At 32.8% G+C, this 22,972-nt stretch overlaps 1 protein-coding gene across 1 annotated transcript; it reads right to left on the reverse strand.

Moving 5' to 3' along the window:
* Positions 1–3,371: 3,371 nt before the first annotated feature.
* LOC138129055 (putative fatty acyl-CoA reductase CG5065) lies at positions 3,372–7,224 on the reverse strand. Its single transcript, XM_069045299.1, has 7 exons — positions 6,934–7,224; positions 6,284–6,535; positions 5,979–6,234; positions 5,735–5,927; positions 3,883–4,119; positions 3,567–3,824; positions 3,372–3,510 (listed from the first exon to the last, which is right to left on the reverse strand). The coding sequence occupies exons 1-7, from the start codon at positions 7,135–7,137 to the stop codon at positions 3,420–3,422; spliced, it is 1,491 nt and encodes a 496-aa protein (XP_068901400.1). The 5' UTR covers positions 7,138–7,224; the 3' UTR covers positions 3,372–3,419.
* Between the last annotated feature and the right edge of the window lie 15,748 nt (positions 7,225–22,972).

Here is a 22,972-nt window from a genome sequence, read left to right on the forward strand (position 1 = left end):
AAATGATTAGGGGAGCCAATATCCGAGGATTTTTACTTTTACACGTAAAGTGCCTGTGTACCAAAGTCCATTCTACACCCGGTATATGAAATGTAACATATTTTTTAAGAAACTGATTGTAGAAAACGTTCATCAACAAGATTGGACTAAGCAAAATTTTGATCGTTTCTGATAAAACAAATTCAAAAAGATGAAACATATTTAGAAGATCCTAACATCCCTCATACCACTTTAACTGTCATTACTGTAGTCAGTACAAAAGTGGATTTTTAAATATTGTATTTTAGAATCTGCGTCTTTAATAGGTCTATTAGGTATTATATTCAATTTGGAGTCGTTTATGGCTACCTCTTAAAGCACTCGTAGTTCAATTCAAAATTTTTATCAATATTTCAGTGTATTATTGTCATTTACACCAGAAAACTTCCAATATTAATGTTCAAACTCTACTTTTGAACCTCTGTTACAGATGTAGTTGCATCCGTTACCTTGAATTAGCAATTAATACAAAATTTGAAAATTTAATTTTTTTTATTTAAAAATTCTAAAAAATAACATAAAAAAACTCGTTTTATAAGGGCATTGGCGCACTCGTCCCATACAAAACTCCGCTACGGGTCGTTTTCTACACTTGGGACTCGTGCGCCAAATCAACCTTTATAAAACTCGTTGCCTAGTGGTTGGCCAAGCAATGGTAAAGCGCCCTAAACGGATTTTAATTATTTTTCCACAGTTTTATGTTTGAAGCTATGGTGACTATATTTTTTGTTAACCAATAACGTATTTCACGGGGCTACTGTCTCAGTTTTTTGAAAAATTGCTTCATTATTTTAAAAAAAATTAATAACGTTTTTCAATAATTTCCCTTATTTTTGCTCAATTTTTTATTTAGAGGCTATTTAAAAAGTGCAATGGATTCAGAAGAACGTATCTCATGGGGCTACTGTCTCAGTTTTTGGAAAAACAAGTTAGATTGGTAGCAAAAAAATAAACAAAAGTGTCAACAAAACAGGTCAAATTCGGTAATTAGGCAGCCCACTATACTTCTCAACTACCTGGGGGTCCTGGAGGTCGTAAACCCAGGTTGACATAATCAGTAATAATCACCCGCAATGCAACTTTCTTTTATTGGGAAGATACTTGCGCTCGGCTGACGGGAACTCCCTGGGGGCAGGGCCGGCGTGCCGCGATGATCAACTTATGAAAAGGTAAGTATGTACATATTTGGATTTATTTTTTAAATTTTCGCTCCCGATGTTGACCATCTAGTGTGGTGTGAACCTGATGTGACAATGTCTAAACTTGACACTGATGGTAAAGCAATGATCTCAATGTATTTATCAATCTTTAATCTTTAATAGGTACTACGTATAATGCAAATAGGTGTCCGTTTCGTGTCACAATATGGCGCACAGAGGAGTATTGGACGCTGAAAGTCGATTAAAAGTCGAAAATTCAAAATTTCATTTCATTAAGTTGAACCATGTACAGTCGGTGGACAAATAAAACTGGGACAAAAATGACAATCACTTAAGTCAAAAATTACAAATTTGCATCGTTTAATTACGGCTTTATCACAAATAGGCCATGCAAATAGGTTAACTTTGGTATGACATATTGTATAGATACTGACAAATATATTGACAATTCAGTAGTCTGATTTACATACATAGATTAAATTTTAAGTGTCCCAGTTTTATTTGGCCATTGACCGTATCTATACTTAGGCCAACCAACAGATATACCTAGTAATAAAAGCGCCCCCTAGTGCCCGCGTATTTTAAATAACAGCTTCCAATTGGCTTATTCAAAAAGTGCGCACATTTTCGAAAGCCTGATGTAGTACATCCACAAAAATTACGGCATCCGGCATCTCATTCGTTTTAACCTCGCTTCGGGAGTTTGACCACGTGTTTATGTTTGTTTGTTTTCCTTGGCATTTTTCGATTTGTATTACAAAATAGTTTTTTTTTCAAGACTTTTGGTTCTCTATTTGTTAGAAAGAACCTGCTTCATTGTGAAACAGGCTTCGGCGTATATCGTTCTACGCAACTAGGCCACATCCCCCTTTTTTTATTACTATATCTGTTGGTTGGCCCAAGTATAGTAATTAGCGATTGTTCAGTCCAGTTCTTATGTTTATTGTTTTTTGACACGTGCGTTGAATTCTCATTGTTATTCTTACTTTGTTTAAATTTATTCCAGAGTATTTTTTTTTATTTTTTTTTGTTAAGCAGCTCGTTTGTAATTCAAGGTTTCATAAATAAACATTTCCCCATTACTGTTTTTGTGTTTTTGGTAGTTAAACTGTTAACCGTATTTAGGAAAAAATTCCATTGTTCCTCGATGTCAGCAGAATTGTATAAAATCCTCCACTAACAGCAAAATACTAAAAACCAGAAACACCACACAGAACTACCTAGCACCAGCAAAATTAATAAATAAAAGAGTGTGTGCTTAAGACCCCACGACAGAAGTGAAAACTATGATGCTCGTTACTGATGTTAAGTAATATCATTGTCCGTAATATGTACCTATTCTATAAAAAATATATCATTATGGATGACTTGGAGGGATAAGGAGCAAGGCATAAATAATTAACATTATTTAAATCCAATGCTGTTTTTAAATAAACACCAAAAATCTGTATTTTTCAATAGAAACTGCTTTTAGAGTCCGCTTTTGGCGCTCTACCAAAATTTGTGAGGTTAGGTTTGGATGTTTAAGTTTTATTTTCTTGACGATGATATTGAACACAACACAAGTTTTCATAGCAATACCAATACCCTGTATTATGATAATTTGTCCATTTTCCTTTTCACATGTCAACGGAAGAAGAAAACAACATTATTGTAATACAAAAGACAAAAAAAATTGTTGTGTATTTACTGCTACTATTCTTTTAGCAAATATTTTTTGATGAAGATGATGATGATGGTGGTTTACTAATTTCTTCATCTTCATCAGATAGCGATTCAGATGATGAGTTATTGAAAAACATCCCAAATCTCATCATGAGATTCTAAAATAGGTTGTGCTCTAGAGGTAAGGGGGAAGTAAAAATCTCAGATAATTTCACTTTGAGTTTCTTAAAAAGAACGACACATCTCACATCTCAACTGAAGTGAGCTGAGATTAACTGAAATCTCATGTAAAAAGAACACAGTTATTGTTTAGTGTTATCGTTGTTTATAATTTATTTTCTTCATTAAAATATACAATTTTGTTGTGAATAGGTATGCTATTTAAAAGTGATTGATGAATAATTACAATGTTTCCCTGGAATATAAAAGTTTCACTTCTATCATGCGTCTTTAGGACACACTCTGTTTTTTTTTATGCTCGTAAAGCATTCCATACATTATTTCAAATTGCGGCTTAAATAAATCCTTTATTTATTTCTTACAAAATATACTTTTTCAAATTAAAAATGCTATAAAATATTTATACAGGAAATAGAACAGTCCAACAATGAAAACAATTTTAAAGATTTCATGGACGTAACGCATACTGTAAGATAAGAACAATTAACTTCGCCTGAGTTATTAAGAAAGTTACTTACTTACATTTTCATGCGTCTTATGGCGAGTGGGATGTCTTCGTCTTTTTCTTTTAAAATGTAACGACGGGCACCTTTCATACAGTCCATAAAGTACTCTTCCTTATTCGCATCATGTGACTCTAATTTAAAGACTGTCTTTTCTTTGGAATTCATCTGACTTCGAAGAGTTTTCATGTTTTCTTTTTTAAAGTTCCATTGTCTGTTAGTGTAGTATTCTAAAACCTCGTACCCTTTCAAAATTCTTTTTTGGACTCTTACTAAACTGCAAATGTATACGTGATTAATCTACAAAATTTTATTGTTTCAACTAAAGACCCTACAATGGTTTAAATCCAAGCACAAGAAGAATTGGATCTATCAGTATAGCTGGCAACAACTGGAAGAAGAAAAAATCGATATTGTGGTGAAGCCGAGATTGTTTCATGGAGCCACCCGGATACCAAAGGAACGTATTAAATGGGAGACTTGTGGTAACAATGTTTTTTCCTAATTCGTACATTTCTCGAAATGTCATATGGATTTCGTCTGAAGAAGTCAAATTGTATACTCTTCGGCATCTTAAACATAAAAAAGTTTATTAGTAGCTACGAATTGTTATGAAATCCATTTTTTAATCAAATCATGTTATTGATTGATAATTGTTATTTCAATGGTTATATTTTGACGGGTAACCGATTGCTAATTTTTTCTACTTGTAGATAATAGTGTTTGTGCGATTTTCCTGATTTTAGGCAGAATAAGTAGGTTATTATTTAGATGTAAACACTTTAATGAGTAAATTTCAACTTTCTACTTAAAATAAAGTCCAATGAACATGCCCACCGAAGTACCTACGTATTTACAAATTCTGGATTCATTAAATTTCAATTAGCACTTTAAATTTTAGAGTACTATACCTATGTTCGTCTTTCAAACACATTTACGGAAATAGTTTTATCATAAATATTTATAAAAATACATTACAATACATCGAAAATGAAATATTATTATTATCATGAAAAAATATTTGAAAAAAAAATTAGTTGCCATTTTTAAAAGGCAAAGGCAGTAGTGTTTTATATTTACAATTGCATTTGAAAATTTAGAAAAATAAAGGTGGACTATAAAATACAAAAACTGAAATTAAGATGTAAAAAATTACTCATTCTCATTAAAGAAATGTTGCAAAACAATTAAAGTGAAAATTTTCACCATCAGAAATATACGGGGTGTTTCAAAACTGCAGCCAAAACTTTACAGAACATCATAAAATATGCTATCCTGAATAGTAAATCGTTAAAAGAAAAGTTTTTGTATGTCTCCAGAAGATAGAGTTGCAAAGGCTGGAACAAAGAGATCATAAATACTCTACTTGTGTATGTATGTTCATATTATTCTAAGATGGGCACATGAACATAACTGACATGTTCCATAAAAAAATAAACTGTTTTCCTTCTTTTACCAGACTTTCTAAACGCTCGTTTTATTTATTTATTTTTAATTTACATTTGGCAACATCAATTTACCTTACAATTTGCAATGTACAGTTAATTTCAAAATTATCGAATACACCTCAAAAATCAAGAAGTCGATTTATTACAGTTTTTTCCACATGTAAAGATGCCTTTTTAAAATTTGAATGTCATCTTTTTATATAGGTTAGGTAAGTTTGACAATATAAAATCTCGTTGATATTTTAGAACACCATAATAGTGTCTGTTTTATCCTCTGCACGGTGCTCTTGGCGATGGATGTTATAATAGTGGGCTACCCTCCGGATCGACCACCCTTCTCCTAATTTGGAAAGAATGAGCACTTTCGCGTTTTCCACTAGATTAAATATTTTGTTTGTCAAAATTGACATTGATCATTGACGAAAAATGTAAGTGCATTTTACACTGTAGAAAATTAGGTGTACTCTATAATTTTGAAATTAACTGTACAGATCGTTACTATAACTGTACAGTACAATAAAATGGTTGCTGTGATTACTGCTGCTTATCATTATCAAGTTCAGAATATCTTCTGTGCAATGTTGCCACTTTTCTGGTAGGTAATTTAAACCTCTGTAAAACAACACAGACGCATAAAAAAGAACGTTTGGTTACGATTTCGCGTTAATATTGGTATGGGAAATTGCTGTGTAACATTTTTTGGCGATGGTTTTGGAACATCCTGTATATAAATTTGTACCTGTGAGTTATGAAATCGTATGCGGTGCAGATCATGCAAGTGGCCGCAACATCGACAGGAATGTAGTCGAGATAAAAGTCTCCTCTTCCGTACATTGTTCTAATGACTCCTTTTCCAGCTCCAATTAGAAGTCCCATGGGACCATTAATATTATCTGTCCATCCCGGAAGAGGGTCATTCCAAATCGGAATAACTAAAGAGTGATAATATTCAAATGGTTCTTGAATTTAACTTTTAAAATTACCTGCAGATGGCCGCAGAATTATCACCGGTAATTTATTCATTTGCTCGTTAATTAACCCCTCTGCGAGGGCTTTGGTAAATGTATAATTATTAGCTCTCACTCCTCTTATTTTATTCGCAATATCATTCAGAATTGTTTCGTCCATCCATTCACATATCTCAATAATCCGATGGGGATCCTTTGGCGCTTCATATATTTTATCACAGAGAATTTCTTGATCTTCTTGGCAGTAAGCTGTAGAGATGTGACAAAATAACTGCAATAAAAGACTGAATAACACTTTAAACAGTTAAGGATCAACTCACCAGTAATTGTTTACATTCGTTGGCTAAATTCAACATCAGTTTTGTGCCCCTGACATTAAGCAAAACTGCATTTTTTAAAGGTTCATCAAACCTAACTGAAGCCCCTGAATGGTAAATAATTTCAGTTTCTTCAGTCAGTTTTTTCCGATCGGCTTCAGCGAGACCCAGATTTGGAGCGCTTAAGTCACCCGCGACGGCTTCAACTTTGTTGAAAAGGGCATCTCCTTGTTGTTTTCTCACAAGGTCGAAGAGCTGCGAGTAGCATGACAGTAATAGTATATTAAAACACTAGTTTTATAAAACTTAATATTTATTAAGACACGAGACAGATTTGCCGCAGGCAGGAGTGCCTGTAAATGACCAGTGGTCTTTTAAATTTTATAAAACGAGTTTTCTAATTTGCATATTAAAATCATGTTTTTTACAAATAAAATCAGTTTTGGTAATTTAGGGAATTTTGTGATAGTTAGTGACACTTTTATTTTAAGGTTGACCTTAAAAGTAAAAATAACATTAGACATTTCGTTCAATGTATGTTACTAACTGAAAAAAAGTTTCTAGATTTTGGATATGTTAATGGTTCAAAATGAATGCGTTAATAACTTCGTTAAAACAGCAAATTAGAGAAAAAAAAAAGATTTTTGACTTACAGGTCCGCTGAAGATTTGTTTTAGGCGTTCTTTGCTGGTCTTATCCAATTTGGAACGAACGATGAGATAAATTTTTTTCACTCCGGGACAAGTTCGCAACACTTTTTCTATAAGAACTTTTCCTAAGAAGCCAGTGCCTCCGGTAATCAGTAATGTTTTGTTGACAAATAACTCCGAAATTCTGTTAGTTTCGTTTTCCACCATTTTTACTATTTTGTTGAGAGACAAGTTTGTCGAAAGCACTATAACCGGACACTAACACTGAAACATACAACATTCGAAATATATATGAATCCCCTACCTTACCTTCGAAATTCTTACTACGCTTATACTACCATGAATGTTTTAACATTTTTTAACGAAGATATTAAATATTAACACGAGACAATTGACTATGTGACTGCGGCAAAAGTAAAGAATAGAAGTTTAATACAAAATTGTTTAATCGAGTTATGATGCAACGAATTTTAAATTATTCGGCATATCTTCGTTGGACGACTGATACAAAAATATTAAAATTGTGATTCGACTGTATACGGGGTATTTTACGAGTGATTAATTCCCGCGTACATCAAACGTGCGTGTTCAACCAATCAAAGCGCTTGCTTTCATCCAATCAAAAATGTTTATCGCGGATAAATCGTTTTGCTACTCTGTCATCTGTCAAAAGCGATTAAAATTGCATGCTATGTACTCCTGTCAGATTCAAAATAACACGACCTAATTTTTTATATCTGATAAATTTCCCAATTTTCACTTAAACATTTTTGCTTTAGATAATTTTACTCGTTGAATTTGGGAGGCCTAACCAGAATGAAAATGCCCAAATTCAACTCGTAAAATTGTCAAAGCAAAAAGTTTTCGTAAAATTGAAAAATTTATCCGATTAAAAAATCAGGTCTTGTTATTTTACCTTCGATAATGAACCCGACGGAATTAAAAATGCAACCCACAATACATTTGCCGTGGCTATTTTAACTACCTACCGTATTGTTTTACTTTTGCTACAATTACTTCGCTTCGAGCACTTGCTCTGATTGTATTTATTTTTCGTTTCATATTCCCTTTTGGCTTATGTTATACCTTTTCTCCTGTTTTTTACGATAAGCTCACGTGCATTAGAATAAACAAGGTTGTTTTTGGCACCGCCATTTGTGCTTTATTTGAGAAAATAAAAATTGATCATACGATCGATGGCGAGTGTGACATCTTGAATGACATACGCTTTAATCTAACATCTTGATGTTGATACTTTGGCAGAAATGTCATTCTGACAACGGATTCTATTCACATTAACACCTGGAGTTCCCTTTCTGGAATTGGTGGATTGACGTCTCGCAATTTTGTTATGCAAGCCATTCATTTTTCTTCGTTTGCATTGGTCAGTTTTCTCTGGGGAGCGAGTACTGGTATTTTGTGGTTTACAAGGTATTAGCAGTTCAACAACCAGTAGTTTTTATTTATGTCAATATCAGTTTTTTTTTTTTTTGTTAACTTCCACCCTGAGCCAGGGAGCCGTTAAGCCTTACATATACAGCCTGTCCCAGAACTGCCTCCCCATCATAGAAAACAGGCATGTGCCGACAGCAAAAGAGACTCCAAGATGATTAAAATAGCTCATTTAGCTCACATAACAGAGTTATAAAGTTTCCAATTTTACCTCCCAGAAGCCCTTCACAGGTAAAAAATCTGATAGAGGTTGCTACACAGTAAAAATAATTATTGATTCAAAATTGGATATCTCAGCAACGCAAAATTGCGGTAATCCTAACTTGATGGTGCTCAACTCTGATTGGTCAAGTTTAGGATGTTTTTTCTCCTAGTTAATTAAATATGTATCTTATTTTTGCCTTTTTGCGGGTTTCAACGTATGCCTGAAAATGGGCAAAACCTGTGACGCAATGCATGGGCAAATAGAAAAGTGATCACAGACGTTGCAATAACACATTAGGGAATCATCCTACTAAACTGGTTTCACACGTAGTATTATGCATAGTAGGTACCTATTATTAAAAGTTAGCTTTTGGTTGTGGTTTTGCGTGCAACAAAAAATGTGACAAGGTCAATAACAAACTGAATTCTTTGTTAAAAGTTTCACCAAATGTTCGCCTCTCTCACTTACGCTTTCCCTATCAAGTACCGAAGTGTTGTAAACAAAATAGTTACAATAAATTTGAACAAAAGTAAGTTCAAAAACTAAAAATGTACTTCTGACCTTTCTACAAGGTGATTTTGAAAGTTGTGCAGATATTTTAATCACGAGCTACTGGCTTCATGTAGAACTCGAAAAAAATGTTTAAAAAATTCTATGTCAAAAAATAAAATGACATTTATTTTTTCCGCTACAATTTTTTTTAATTGCTTTTAGTCTTCTACGTTGTCAAACAACCTCGTAGGTAAAATTTCGGCACATTTTATAAATACACCCTGTATTTCATATTTTATAAAACGTACACCAATGCGGTTTCCTTGTTTTAAAGCATATTTCCTATAGGTTACTGCGCATTGGCCTACATTTTATAAAACATGATATACAAGGGTGTATTTTTAAAATGTGCCGAAATTTTACCTACGAGGTTGTAGGACAACGTAGAAAACTAAAAGCAATTAAGAAAAATTGTAGCACAAAAAATAAATGTCATTTTATTTTTTCCGAGTTCTACATGAAGCCAGTAGTCCGTGATTAAAATATCTGCACAACTTTCAAAATCACCCTGTATTTGCAACGTAAAAAATAAGGCGTTAGGTGACATGACAGTACGCTGCTTAGATAAGAAACATTAAGAAGCGAGTCTTGTTGAGAATGTTTAGAAAACTAAAAAGACGAGCACAAAGAGGCATCTTGAAGAGGGGAAGCCCACGGTGGAAGATTCACCGCCATGTGACGATAAGGAACCAAGGCCGTTTAATTTTTTTAGGAAAAAACATCATTTTCTAGTTTTTTACTGCGTAGCCCCTTGACGTCGTACTACAAGAAAAAGAGGAAAAACCCTGTCAATTTATTTAATTTTTCGCAGAATCGTTCAATTGTTTCAAAGCGACTTGATTTGAATATCTCAAATATTTTAGCATATTTTTAACAAAATAATTGATGTTTTCTTCAAGCAGAAACTGTTAATTTGATTAAATTTTTTGTGTAGACACATGTTTTCTAACAAGTAAGAATCGGACACTAGTTTTGTGTAGATTCAAATAAAGGAAAATGTTTTAAAATTACAATTTTTATTAATCGGGCATTTTATTCCCAGTAATTTATTCTTCGTTCACTAAAATACCTATCTTCCAAATTTCACAAAAATCGGTCCATAAATAATTAGACCTGAAAATCGTAGGTGGGACACCCTGTTATCTAGGTCTTTTAAAAAATTATTTTTGACATTCCTAATTTTCATAAAACTAGTTGGAAGCGGCAACACTATAATCGATTCACTATGAAAAATCATAGCTTTGTAGCCGGTTATTAAAACTGACAACGTGTGAGTAAAATATATTGACCACAAAAGTGATTACATTGGTAAATAACTGGGGTTTAGGAAAAAGGAGCTCTTGTGTATACCGCAATACCAGTTCCTCTGGGTGGCAGTAGAGAAGAGATGAGAAGGTAGAGGTCTTCTGGCGTTTTTCGTCCATGATCTATTCTTTTATTAAGGGCCGATGGCGAGGGCGCAAGACGAGTGGGTGGTGAAGAAGATCCCTGGGAGTGGGGTAGCGCGCGGAGTGGTGCGTTATGGCGCTACTGCGGTACTACGGAGCGCTCTGGTACTAAAGGGCGCGTTACAGCTTTATCTTTCAAAGAAAAACGAGCAGAAACAAAAAATAATATGAGAGAACATGTAATAAAAATTGGGATTGTTTTCAATAGTACGAGTATACATACCTGATTTCCAATAATGCTATTTTGTTTATTTATTTTCGCGGTTACTATTAAATGCATTCCAACATGTGGCATATCGTTAGATTCAGAAAAATAATCTCTTTCAAAATTGGAAAAAAAAATTTACCAAGCTATTTGATAAAGCAAAGTTGACTATCATCTGACCTTGAATGACTCTTTGAAAAAAATTAGTCTATGTTGTGCTTATAGTGTTTTTAAAGTGATTTATTTCAGTTTTTGTTTTATTTAAATCGAACCATAAATAACGGAGACATGGCTTGCGGTGTTTTTTAGGACGCACCCAGTATACTATTTTATTTTCAAGCGGATCACAATAAAAAATTGGACATGAACTTATTTAGTTTCTTTTGCTGCAGATACAGTAAAATGACAATTTTCAAATTTACAATAATTTTCAAATTTTAAATTACCTATAATTCCTAGTTTTCTTGTTGCAATAATACGTGAAGGTTCAATAATATTAGCATTGTCTAAGTTGTGATTCAGTACCACATTCATGGTTAATTAAAACTCTTAAAATTTATAAAATTAATTTGGATTTGATTAACTTTTTATCTCATGTTATGACATGAAATTTAAATTTATCAATAAACAATACTAAATTAAAATCCGAGCCTATTCAAATTAAACGGGGAATTTATTAAGGAGATTCTTTAAGTCCTTTATGGTTTTGTCTAGCCATTAATCCTTTGACAAATCTATTAAATAGCACTGGATATGGTTTCAATATTAGACTTAATAATACCACACTATCCAAATTAAATCACCTTCTTTATATGGATGACATAAAACTTTATGCATCAAAAAAGAATCACATTTTATCTTTACTAACAATAACTGAAAATTTCTCAAATGATATTGGCATGAGTTTTGGTATTGATAAGTGTAAAATGCAATCAATATGTCGCGGTCATTACGAACATTTAGAATATATAACTCAAGAAGGAGAAATCATTAAAAATTTAAATAAAGGAGAATTTTATGAATATTTAGGTATTAATCAATCAAATCATATTCAACACTCAATTATAAAAGAAAATTTAGAAAAGCAATTTTATTTAAGAATTAAATCTATTTTAAAATTTAGTTAATACATGTGCTGTTCCATTACTGACCTATTCTTTCGGTGTTATAAAATGGTCCAAAACTAATTTACAGAACATAAACATTAAAACTAGAGTTCTTTTTACCAAATTTAGTAAACACCATCCTAAATCTGCTATTGAAAGATTTAATTTACTACGCGGAAAAGGTGGTAGGGGTTTTTCAAATCTAGAAATACTGCTAAAAAATCAAATTGCTTCACTAAAAAATTATTTCCTCAATAGAGCTGGTGATAACACCTTTTTTAATGCTTTGGTTTCAGCCGATAAAGGCTACACACCTTTAAATTTAAGTGATAATATAATTTTAGATATTATTAAGCCAAATATACCTGACACTATAGCAAATATAAAACAGAAGTCTTTACATGGGAGATACTTTAAAGAACTGGAACAACCAGAAGTTAATATTCAGGCCTCTCATGCATGGCTTAAGAAATCAAATATTCACCCTGAGACGGAGGGTTTTATATTTGCAATACAAGATCGTGTTATAAATACAAGAAATTATAAAAAACACATATGCGGTTTACAATCGATAATTGATAAATGTAGGATTTGTGGAACTGAAGGGAAAACAATTGAACACATCACACATCATTTCTTCTTGCACCGTTTTGGCTCAAAGCGAATATAAAAAAGGTCACGATATATTCGCTAAAATTATACACATAAATTTAGCTGTTAAATTCAATTTATTAAGGAATACACAACCACATTATAGTTATACACCAGAAAGTTGTTTGGAAAATGACAGTTACAAGTTATATTTTGATAGAACAATTTTAACTGACATTCATATTAAGCATAACAGACCAGACATTATAATTTTAAATAAACAACAAAAGCAAGCATATCTTTTAGATATAGCTGTTCCAAATTCACATAATATAACACAGACATATAACACAAAAATTAATAAATATTTAGAGCTCTCCGTTGCTATGAGAAATCTTTGGTGTTTAGAAAAAAATTCGATTTTACCACTTGTAATTTCAGCAACGGGAATAGTACCGCAAACTCTTTTTAAAAATTTAAAAATTCTGGATTTAGATAACACATTGGTAGTTGAAATTCAAAAAGGTCACTCATGTCACATCGTGAGGAAGTTCCTTAACATTGACACAGAAGTAATTATGTTGACAAGCACTGCACTATTACTTGATAGTAATATCCGTAATAGTGTATGTACTCCGGCAAAATTGCCGTGCCGCCGGGTGGAGGTGGGATACGAAGTCCACTAAAGCCTAAAGTTTATTTTTTAAAGTTGAACGGCCATCTTGCTATTTTTGATTTTGACATCTGTCGACTATGCACCTGGATGACTCGTGTTGTAATTATGTATTAGGGCCATATCTCACTGGGAGGCCATGGAAGCGCCGCCAGCAACGTCGCCAGACATAAAACATGGACTTGTATGGTGGGTATTTCTCCTGGCAGCGACTTGGCGGCGCAACCATTCCGGCAGCGCCGCCAGCCAAAAAGCTTCGATTTTCATCTTCTAAGTTTGCATCTAAGGCCTAAGCAGATCGTTTCCTGTGTGGGTTTGTACTTTGGAATGGTCTATAATATACATATAAAAATCGGCTTACGTTCCATTGGCATTGTAAAGCAATCTTCTAGAGAAGTAACATTTTTGCTTTCATCCTACTGTATTAAATTTTCATGGAAAATTCTCATAATACAGATAATAATTGTATCGGGTGTTCATTTAAATTTATCCTCAAAATAGGCGTTGAAAACTCCATTGTGAATGCACCACAGATTACTGACCACGGATCAGTTGTTTAAATCAAACCTCACTTTTTGCGTTGTTTATGTTTTTACTCTGCAGATTAACGAGTGGTGCGTTCGTAATCGACTCTTTAACGCCAACTTTGAGGAGAAATTTAAATGAACGCTCGATATAGATTTGATATGTTTTGAACAAATTCTTTTGTAATCATGCATGGGGTCAAAATTGAACAACTATTTTCAGTAACTCCTTTTGACATCTGCAATTCGAAACAAAATATCGAGAATTTACTCTATTTCCGAAGTCGTAGTTTTCTGGATTTACAACAAGCTCAAAAGATGCGGCTCATGATATTCTACGACTGTGTAAAAATTTGAACGTCTTCCCATAGAAATACCGAAGTACCAAGCTGTTTTTATCTTCAATGCGATGTAGAAGTATAAATTTAAAACGAATCTATGAGACATTAATTTCACGGTTAAGGTTAAATAAAAATTAAATCATTAAATTATCCTTTCAAGTTTAAAAAATTTCAATACAATGGAAAAATACCCATAGTAAAAGTTATTTCAAAATGTTACGAGTATACAATGTCAACCAGTGAATAGTTATTTACACTAGGAGGAAGGTAAAGCGTTCGTTAACGCGTTCGTTCACGAAACACAGCTTAGTGACTTAATTTTGAATTAAATGACAACAAAAAAAATCTAGTTTGATTTTTTTTTGCCCCATTTTTTCATAAAATTCAGTGGCTACCAAACCTTTTTTGAAATACTTTTAACCCCTTTTTCTCGAAAAATATCAACATTCGGATAAGGAATCATTGGCTCAATCGTTACCTATTTGAGGGTCGATCACAGGTTAAAATATCTCCACAACCTTCAGAGTCATCCTGTACACGTACTATGGCGGCCAAAAAATTTCGGCCGTCATTTTTCCGTCATTTCAAAAAAATCGGTGTAGTCCATTCCTTATTGTCATTATGATTGTTGTTTTTACTTGTCACTTTTGAAAGTCAAGCAAAATGCCATCGGTATCAAATTTTAATAAAATCAAAATAGTAACTCTTGCACAAAGAGGAATGTCCCAAGCTCAGATTTCGATGGACCTTCGTATACCTAAAAGTACAATTTCGTCCATTCTTCAGAAATGGAGACAAAATGGAATGGAACTATTGAAAGACGCCAAGGCTCAGGGAGGCCTAGCACATTTACTGCAGAATATGCTTCTCCATAGATTACGCAATAGCCCTTTTATGACGGCTGTTGAAGGGGTAAATACAAGCAAATACAACGGAAAGGAGCGGTCGATTTTCGGCAAACATATGGGCATGGATTTTAGTAGATAGACCTGGGCTAATGTTGTCTCTAGAAGATCGGCTCAACAGTGATGTTTATGTTAGGATTCTTGAAGACGTGATGATGCCTTTAGTTTCAAGAATTTTTCCGAATTTTAACTTCATATTTCAACAAGACAATTGTTCAATGCATTCAGCACATAGGGTAGCAGAATGGTAGCATAAACGTTCTTGATTGGCCAAGTCGCAGTCCAGATTTTTGGTTCGTAATTTGCAACAACGACAAGTGATTCGGAATAGGGCAGAACTTTTGACTGCGATTACTAATGCATGGCAATCATTACATAGGAATTATCACAGAGATTTATGCCTCTCCATCTCGCGTCGTGTAAGACGAGTTATTGACGCCAATGGAGCAATGACCAAGTATTGATTTTAAACTTCATTCATTTTATCTTTTGATTTAGCTAAGTACTTAAACAAAAATAAATGTTTCATTTCCTTGTCTTTGCCTTAATGTTTTTTGTTTGATTTTTTAAAAACTACGGCATACTCGTGTAATTTCCACGGTTCTCTGTTTGGTACTTTAATCCAAAAATAGCCGCAAGTCTGCCTCTAGTCTCTAGTGCCACTAGCGACTAGCGGTCGTGTGGTAATTGTGTAAGAGTGGAACTTGTCCTTTGTATTCACAAAATTTGAACTGATGGACTGAATGACAGATTGTCAAAATGACAATAACGATAACAAAACGAGGTTATTGGTGCTTAAGGGTAGTTTACACTTCATGTCAGGGCCTTGAAAGTGACGGACGAAATTTTTTGGCAGCAATAGTACAACGTTACGTTTCAAAACTTTCCCGCCATCACCATTTCGCGGAACACACCCGCGCCTTACGAAGCGAGGTTTTTCTTTTGGGGGCACGACCATCGTGGAGGGAGAAAGAGAAAAGAAGGCTGTAGCTGCAACATAGTTTTTTTTTTTGATGTTGAAGGAGACAGGGACCACAAACACCTATTAATAAAACTGTCTGTAATAAAATATGGTTTATTAAAAATTTGTGAATTAAAGAATAGTTATTACATACTTTCATGAGAAGAAATTGTCTTACGTAACGTTCTTTCGATTTTGTGGTAATAATTCAGAATTTAGTCCTGCCACTAATCGTGCTGCTTCTGGTGTCATATTTAACTCACTTTCTGAACTAGACATTTTTTCAGTCGATTAACACATCAGAATTAAATTTTCAAGCACTAACAATGAAAATTTAACCTAATAAACACAGCAAATAATTTGTTAGGAAAAAAACAAATGAGCGGTTACGGTCGTCAAGGAATTGATTCCACAGCATTCGATTCCTTATTGACGATGTCAAATTCTACAATAAAATTAGTCTTGATTTTTAAAATATTTTGGTCAGTCGAAAAGTCTAATACAAATGTCGTACGGGAGGTATTTTCCGGCCCTCCAACTGATCAGTTGTCGTGCCGGAAAATTCACATCCCTTTCTCTAATGTAAATAACTATTTACATTCACTGTTTTTACGGTGAAAAAAAAAATATTAAAACACCCAAGGAAAATTTTACAAAAATTCGTAACCAAGTGACCAGCACAAGCGGGCAACTTGAATCTCTGATCGTTTTGTAGTAAGTATGAAATTTATTAGCAAAGGCTTAAAAAGCGGTTGTAGAAAAAATATTGTTTGTATTTTGCTCACTTAATACAAAAATAACTATTTTTTAATACGTGAAAAAATGCGAAACTTTGCGACTTGATAACGATGAAAAAATGTCACGTTTTTTTGACGGTTATAGAAAAAAATTATTTGTGTAACTGAAATTAATATTATATACAGGTGTCCAATAAAAAAGACGAGCCCATAACTTACTTATTTATTGGAGGATTTTAATTATCAATATTATTTCTTCGTATCCTACCTCCACCCGGCGGCACGGCAATTTTGCCGGAGTACATACACTATTACGGATATTACTATCAAGTAATAGTGCAGTGCTTATCAACATAATTACCGGCGTCTCGCCTCCACATTTTGACTTTGTTGTGTATTATGTTCTGTGTCAATGTTAAGGAACTTCCTAACGATGTGACATGAGTATAATAATATACCTTTTTGAATTTCAACTACCAATGTGTTATCTAAATCCAGAATTTTTAAATTTTTAAAAAAAGATTGCGGTACTATTCCCGTTGCTGAAATTACAAGTGGTAAAATCGAAATTTTTTCTAAACACCAAAGATTTCTCATAGCAACGGACAGCTCTAAATATTTATTAATTTTTGTGTTATATGTCTGTGTTATATTATGTGAATTTGGAACAGCTATATCTAAAAGATATGCTTGCTTTTGTTGTTTATTTAAAATTATAATGTCTGGTCTGTTATGCTTAATATGAATGTCAGTTAAAATTGTTCTATCAAAATATAACTTGTAACTGTCATTTTCCAAACAACTTTCTGGTGTATAACTATAATGTGGTTGTGTATTCTTTGATAAATTGAATTTAACAGCTAAATTCATGTGTATAATTTTAGCGAATAAATCGTGACGTTTTTTATATTCGCTTTGAGCCAAAACGGTGCAAGAAGAAATGATGTGTTCAATTGTTTCCCCTTCAGTTCCGCAAATCCTACATTTATCAATTATCGATTGTAATAAAAAAAAAATTATTAATTATTATTAATTATTAATGGTCTAATAAAGTCACGTATAGCCCCAAGAGCTTCAAAGCTAAACTGTCAAAATATTTTGAGTTGGAGCATAGACAATAGTAATGTTTCTTTTTTACTTTTTTTGTATTTTTGTTATGTAAGTGTATACTTGTGATACATTGTTATTTTCAGAATAAAAATCTCCGTCAGAGTTACTAAAAAACTATGTGTTCGAATTTGATTTTTTTTTTGACAGTTTAGCTTTGAAGCCCTTGGGGATATATGTGATTCTATCAGGCCTATTCACAGCCATTTAATTTGGTGTATAGATAATTACGGCCGGTTTCATAATCCGACCCTAAAGTCTCCTTTAATAAAATGCGCCTTTAAGGTAAATCCGACTTTAAAGCTAAAATAAAGGAGACTGCATTTCATAAACGCGGACTATCGAAACATTAGTTAAAATTTGCATTAGTTCGAAAACGAATCAACCACCGTGTTTACGTAGTCATTTTCCTAGGGAATTCTAGGGAATTTTACAGTAAACGTTTGAAAGTTTTGGTAACTCGCAACTGTTTTCCCGGGACTTTGAAATGTATTTCGAGTATTTAAATTTTTGTTTACATTCTGCATTTTACATTTTGCTAGTGGAGCAGCGCCAAATTAAAACATCCAAAAAAGCCAAATCCAACTTTTCAAGTGACGGAATAATTTTATAAATCTAAAACAAAACTTGTATAAAATAACATCCTACACTTGAAGAGAAAAGAGGAAAGAGAAGAACATGAAAGAAAAAAACTGTTATTATTAGACTTACAGATTGAATTAGCAAGAAAACAATTGAGCAATAAAAACTAATGAATTCATGGAATATCTTTATTTTCTAAATACCTATAAGTTTCCGAAATGTTGATTTATAATCAGTTGAATTATTGGGTACCTACTAATTCACAAAAAAAGCAGCAATTTGTTGCAATGTACTAGCGAAATGTCACTTGTCATGTAATTGAGGTTATGTTCCCCATTTAAATCCACCTTTAACGAGATAAAAGGCCGACAACGAGCTTTTAAAGTTAAAGGGGGCTTTAAGGAGTTAAAGACACCTTTAATGAATATGAAACACAATTTTTAGTTAAAGGTAGTTTAAAATTTAAAACCGCTTTTAAAATACATTATGAAACCGGCCGTTAAAATCCTCCAATAAATAAGAGAGCTATGGACTCTGCTTTTTTTTTGGGACACCTTTATTTATTTATATACATACAGTTGTTAGCCCTAACTCCTTCAATTTTGTTCTCAATAATTTTATTCAAAGTTTTCTCATCTCAATCAATAATACATTTATTTAATTCTATTATGGTATCTACATATACGGTATTATGGTTGGTGGGGTGGAATATCCTAGGAAGCTAGTTCCTCCTGTAATCAACACAGTTTTTGTTTTTGTCGTTTTGCACCATTTTTGTCCAGCTTATTGCGCCATTAATTTTAGCTAGAAGAATGTATGTATATTTAGAAATTCCTACAGCCCATCACCTACAACGGTTTATTAATGAATACCAAATGACGAGAAAATGATATACAAAATGTAAATTTACTTAAATGTCTACAGGTAATGTTGCAAATTACTCGTATAACATAGCCGGTATCTCAATGCCTGTTGTTTTGGATCAGCAGACTTGATTAGACAATTTCTAAAATAACTCTTATGAGAATGCTACAGTTTAAAGGCAATGTAATCGGACCTAGAAATTTTTGTCGTATAAAATAATCAATTTAGGCCCGGTTTATTCACCTTCAAGTAAATTTATCTGGCCAGTAGTTGCTATGGTTTAGAATCTGCTATTGGTAGATCTGTGGTAATTATCGTTCAAATAAAATTATTGAAGGTGAATAAACCGGGCCTAAGTATTTTAATATAGTAATGACTTGTTTTAGAAAGAAAGTGGTGACCTCGGTAGCGTCATTGCCTCGTCTAGATTGTCTGTTATTCATTCGTTCATGTTTCATTCTGTATAAAACTAAATATGTGCTATTTAATGTGCATATTTATTACAAGGAATAATTCTATTGAATGATGATGAATCACTTGAGCGAAGTTGTTTTGACGATAATATCGCGCGTTCAAATGAAATCCTGGGCTGAGTAGGCGTTGGAAAAACGCTAAAAAAAAGTAGGCGTAGTAAACCGTTTAGAACAGTGTAAAGTTTGAATTTCCCGCCGTTTGACACGAATGACATTTGTTAATGTTGAAATGAACATGTTTGTTTTCAGAACAGGGTGCCTTTAGATATTTGCTTCGAGAATAGGAATCGTTAAGTTATTTTATTTTTAATGTAAAACATTGCAAAGAAAGAAAAAAAGAAAGATTTTTTGGCTCTAAATTTTAGGTTAGCTGTCAACATGCTCCAATTAATCTACGCTTTAAAAAAGCACAACAATTGACGGTTTCCAACGCCTTTCCAGTCCAGGATTTCATTTGAACGCGCGATAGGTATATGAAAGAAATAATCTTATTTTCGTGTTCGCTTCCCGAGATACATAACGTGAAAAGTGGTATAAGTATAACCATGGCCTCCTAGATCGAAAGAGACAAAGTCTCTTATAAGGCCAGTCGCATCGTAGAAATGTCTGTTTTTAAATGTCTTTCATTGACATCCCTTATAGTAGCTCCCTCTATTTTTCAGTCATGTACATTACGATAGGCGGCTAACTTTGAAAAATCAAAAATATTTGTCAATTTATTTTTACAAAATGCCATACGTAAGAAAGTGCTGCATAAAATCGTGTAATTCAAGTAATCCTGATGATAATGTTTCCTTTCATTCTATGCCTGCAGACGCAAATTTAGATTTATTGTGGAAAAAATTTTTACTAGAAACACTGGTATGTAATATGAATTTAAAAGTGTAGAGTTTACTTCTCTATTTCGTAGACATGGACCAGATAACGGACTCTGCAGTTATATGTAGTCAACATTTTACTGCAGATAGTTTTGTACCAAAAATAAAACAGCGTAGACTAGGCAAGGGAGCAATTCCTTCCTTATTTAATGTTTGTTAAAAGTGAATTTTCAAAAATTAGTTTAGTAATATTTTTGTAGTTTTCAGACCAAGATCCAAATTTTCATACTGGTTCAGATCTTCTAAATTTAATCAATCCACAAAAATTTTTAGATAAGAAAATACAAACCAATATTACGTCAGCAAAAATAAAAGATTTGCTAAAAATTGAATTAGATTTGGAGAAAGAAAAAAATATTAGTAATTCCGAGTATCGAAGCTTACACCAGATTCAAAAAGATGCGTCTAACATGAATCCCCAGGCAATATTTTTGTTAGACCAAATTAACAATTATAATAAAAAAAAACCCGTATGGTCCGAAATGACAATCCGCCAATGTATAGCATGGAGATTTTGTTCTTCAAAAGGATATGAGTTTCCTAGAAATGTTCTGTTAAAATGCACTGTACATTTAATAAAAATTATGTGGAGATAGGATCAGCAGCCACAGCTTTCCTATGTGGCTATTTAATTTTGAAATTGAAAGAAGGTGTAAATTGTGATATATGTTTGTCGACTTTATGTGATGCGTCGCCTAACAAGAAAAGTCCCTTGTTAGAATTAATTTACAATCAAGATAGAGGAAATTTAAATTATCCAAACGAACGATTTATAAAATTAGTAGAATTTTTGGTCCAAATTACAAATGAAATCATGCCATATCTTCCACATAAAAAAGTCGATTATATTTTGAACAAAATTTTAATTTCATACCTTTATATCAACCCCATTTTTCGATGTAAAATTCATAATTACACTGTTTGCAGTATAATAATAGGTAAATTAGTATCTCCGGTACTAAGTAATTATTGTAATTCGATGACACAATTTTTTAAAAAGACAAACATTCTTACAAAAAAAAGAAAACTTATGAAATTAAATTAATTAAGAAAATAATTTAGAATTACATAATCATGATTATTGTTACATTATTATTGTTCAATAAATAATTTTTGATAACTGGCTTATCTATTGTAATTAAAAAAAAAAGATGATGATTTTATCGTTCTCATATCAGAATCCCAAAATTTATAGATTCTCACCAATCTAACCTTACGCTGCCAATTATTTGAGGTTATATTATTGAAGATAGGCAACCCTCCAGACCCCTTATAGTGCTGCCCTCTTAAAAACACGAAAAAGGCCTGAAACTAGCTAATGCGGCTGGCCTTATAAGAGACTTTGTCTCTTTCGATCAAGGAGGCCATGAGTATAACTAAATACATACAAAGTGATTCTGAAATAAGTTTGGAAAAAAATGTGGAGTATCCTTCACACAAATTAATTCTGCGTAAATGACTTTTGGAGGTGAAATCAAAAGGATGAAAATTACCGTATATTCTTGTATTTTCAACGCCTATGAATAGGGAAACAATTGAACACATCATTTTTTCTTGCACCGTTTTGGCTCAAAGCGAATATAAAAAACGTCACGATATATTCGCTAAAATTATACACATGAATTTAGCTGTTAAATTCAATTTATTAAAGAATACACAACCACATTATATGTAGTTATACACCAGAAAGTTGTTTGGAAAATGATAATTACAAATTATATTTTGATAGAACAGTTTTAACTGACATTCATATTAAGCATAACAGACCAGACATTATAATTTTAAATAAACAACAAAAGCAAGCATATCTTTTAGATATAGCTGTTCCAAATTCACATAATATAACACAGACATATAACACAAAAATTAATAAATATTTAGAGCTCTCCGTTGCTATGAGAAATCTTTGGTGTTTAGAAAAAATTTCGATTTTACCACTTGTATAGTATAGAATAGTATAGAATAGTACCGCAATCTCTTTTTAAAAATTTAAAAATTCTGGATTTAGATAACACATTGGTAGTTGAAATTCAAAGAGGTATATTATTATACTCATGTCACATCGTGAGGAAGTTCCTTAACATTGACACAGAACATAATAAAACACAACAAAGTCAAAATGTGGAGGCGAGACGCCGGTAATTATGTTGATAAGCACTGCACTATTACTTGATAGTAATATCCGTAATAGTGTATGTACTCCGGCAAAATTGCCGTGCCGCCGGGTGAAGGTGGGACAATTTGTCCGAATTTGTTCACTTCATTAGCAACCATTGTTACATCAACGCCACAATAAAGTCGTAGGTGCAAGCACACTGCTTTGTAAATTTTTTTATGGAAACGATCGAGAGGACTGTGTGACTGACGGGCCACTTTTACCTTTGAATATTATTGTTGCTAAACTACCAAGATAATCTGCAGCGTACTAGCAATTTTGA

Source organism: Tenebrio molitor, chromosome 4 (assembly GCF_963966145.1).
Source record: "Tenebrio molitor chromosome 4, icTenMoli1.1, whole genome shotgun sequence".
NCBI classification, from domain to species: Eukaryota; Metazoa; Arthropoda; class Insecta; order Coleoptera; family Tenebrionidae; genus Tenebrio; species Tenebrio molitor.

Excerpts from the sequence above, each read along its gene's own strand:
- LOC138129055 (XM_069045299.1), bottom strand. The coding sequence starts at position 7,137 with ATGGTGGAAAACGAAACTAACAGAATTTCGGAGTTATTTGTCAACAAA. Across the intron at positions 5,928-5,978 it reads AATTCTGCGGCCATCTGCAG|TTATTCCGATTTGGAATGAC; the intron begins GTAATTTTAAAA and ends ATCACTCTTTAG. Across the intron at positions 3,825-3,882 it reads GTGCTTGGATTTAAACCATT|TTTAGTAAGAGTCCAAAAAA; the intron begins GTAGGGTCTTTA and ends ATACATTTGCAG.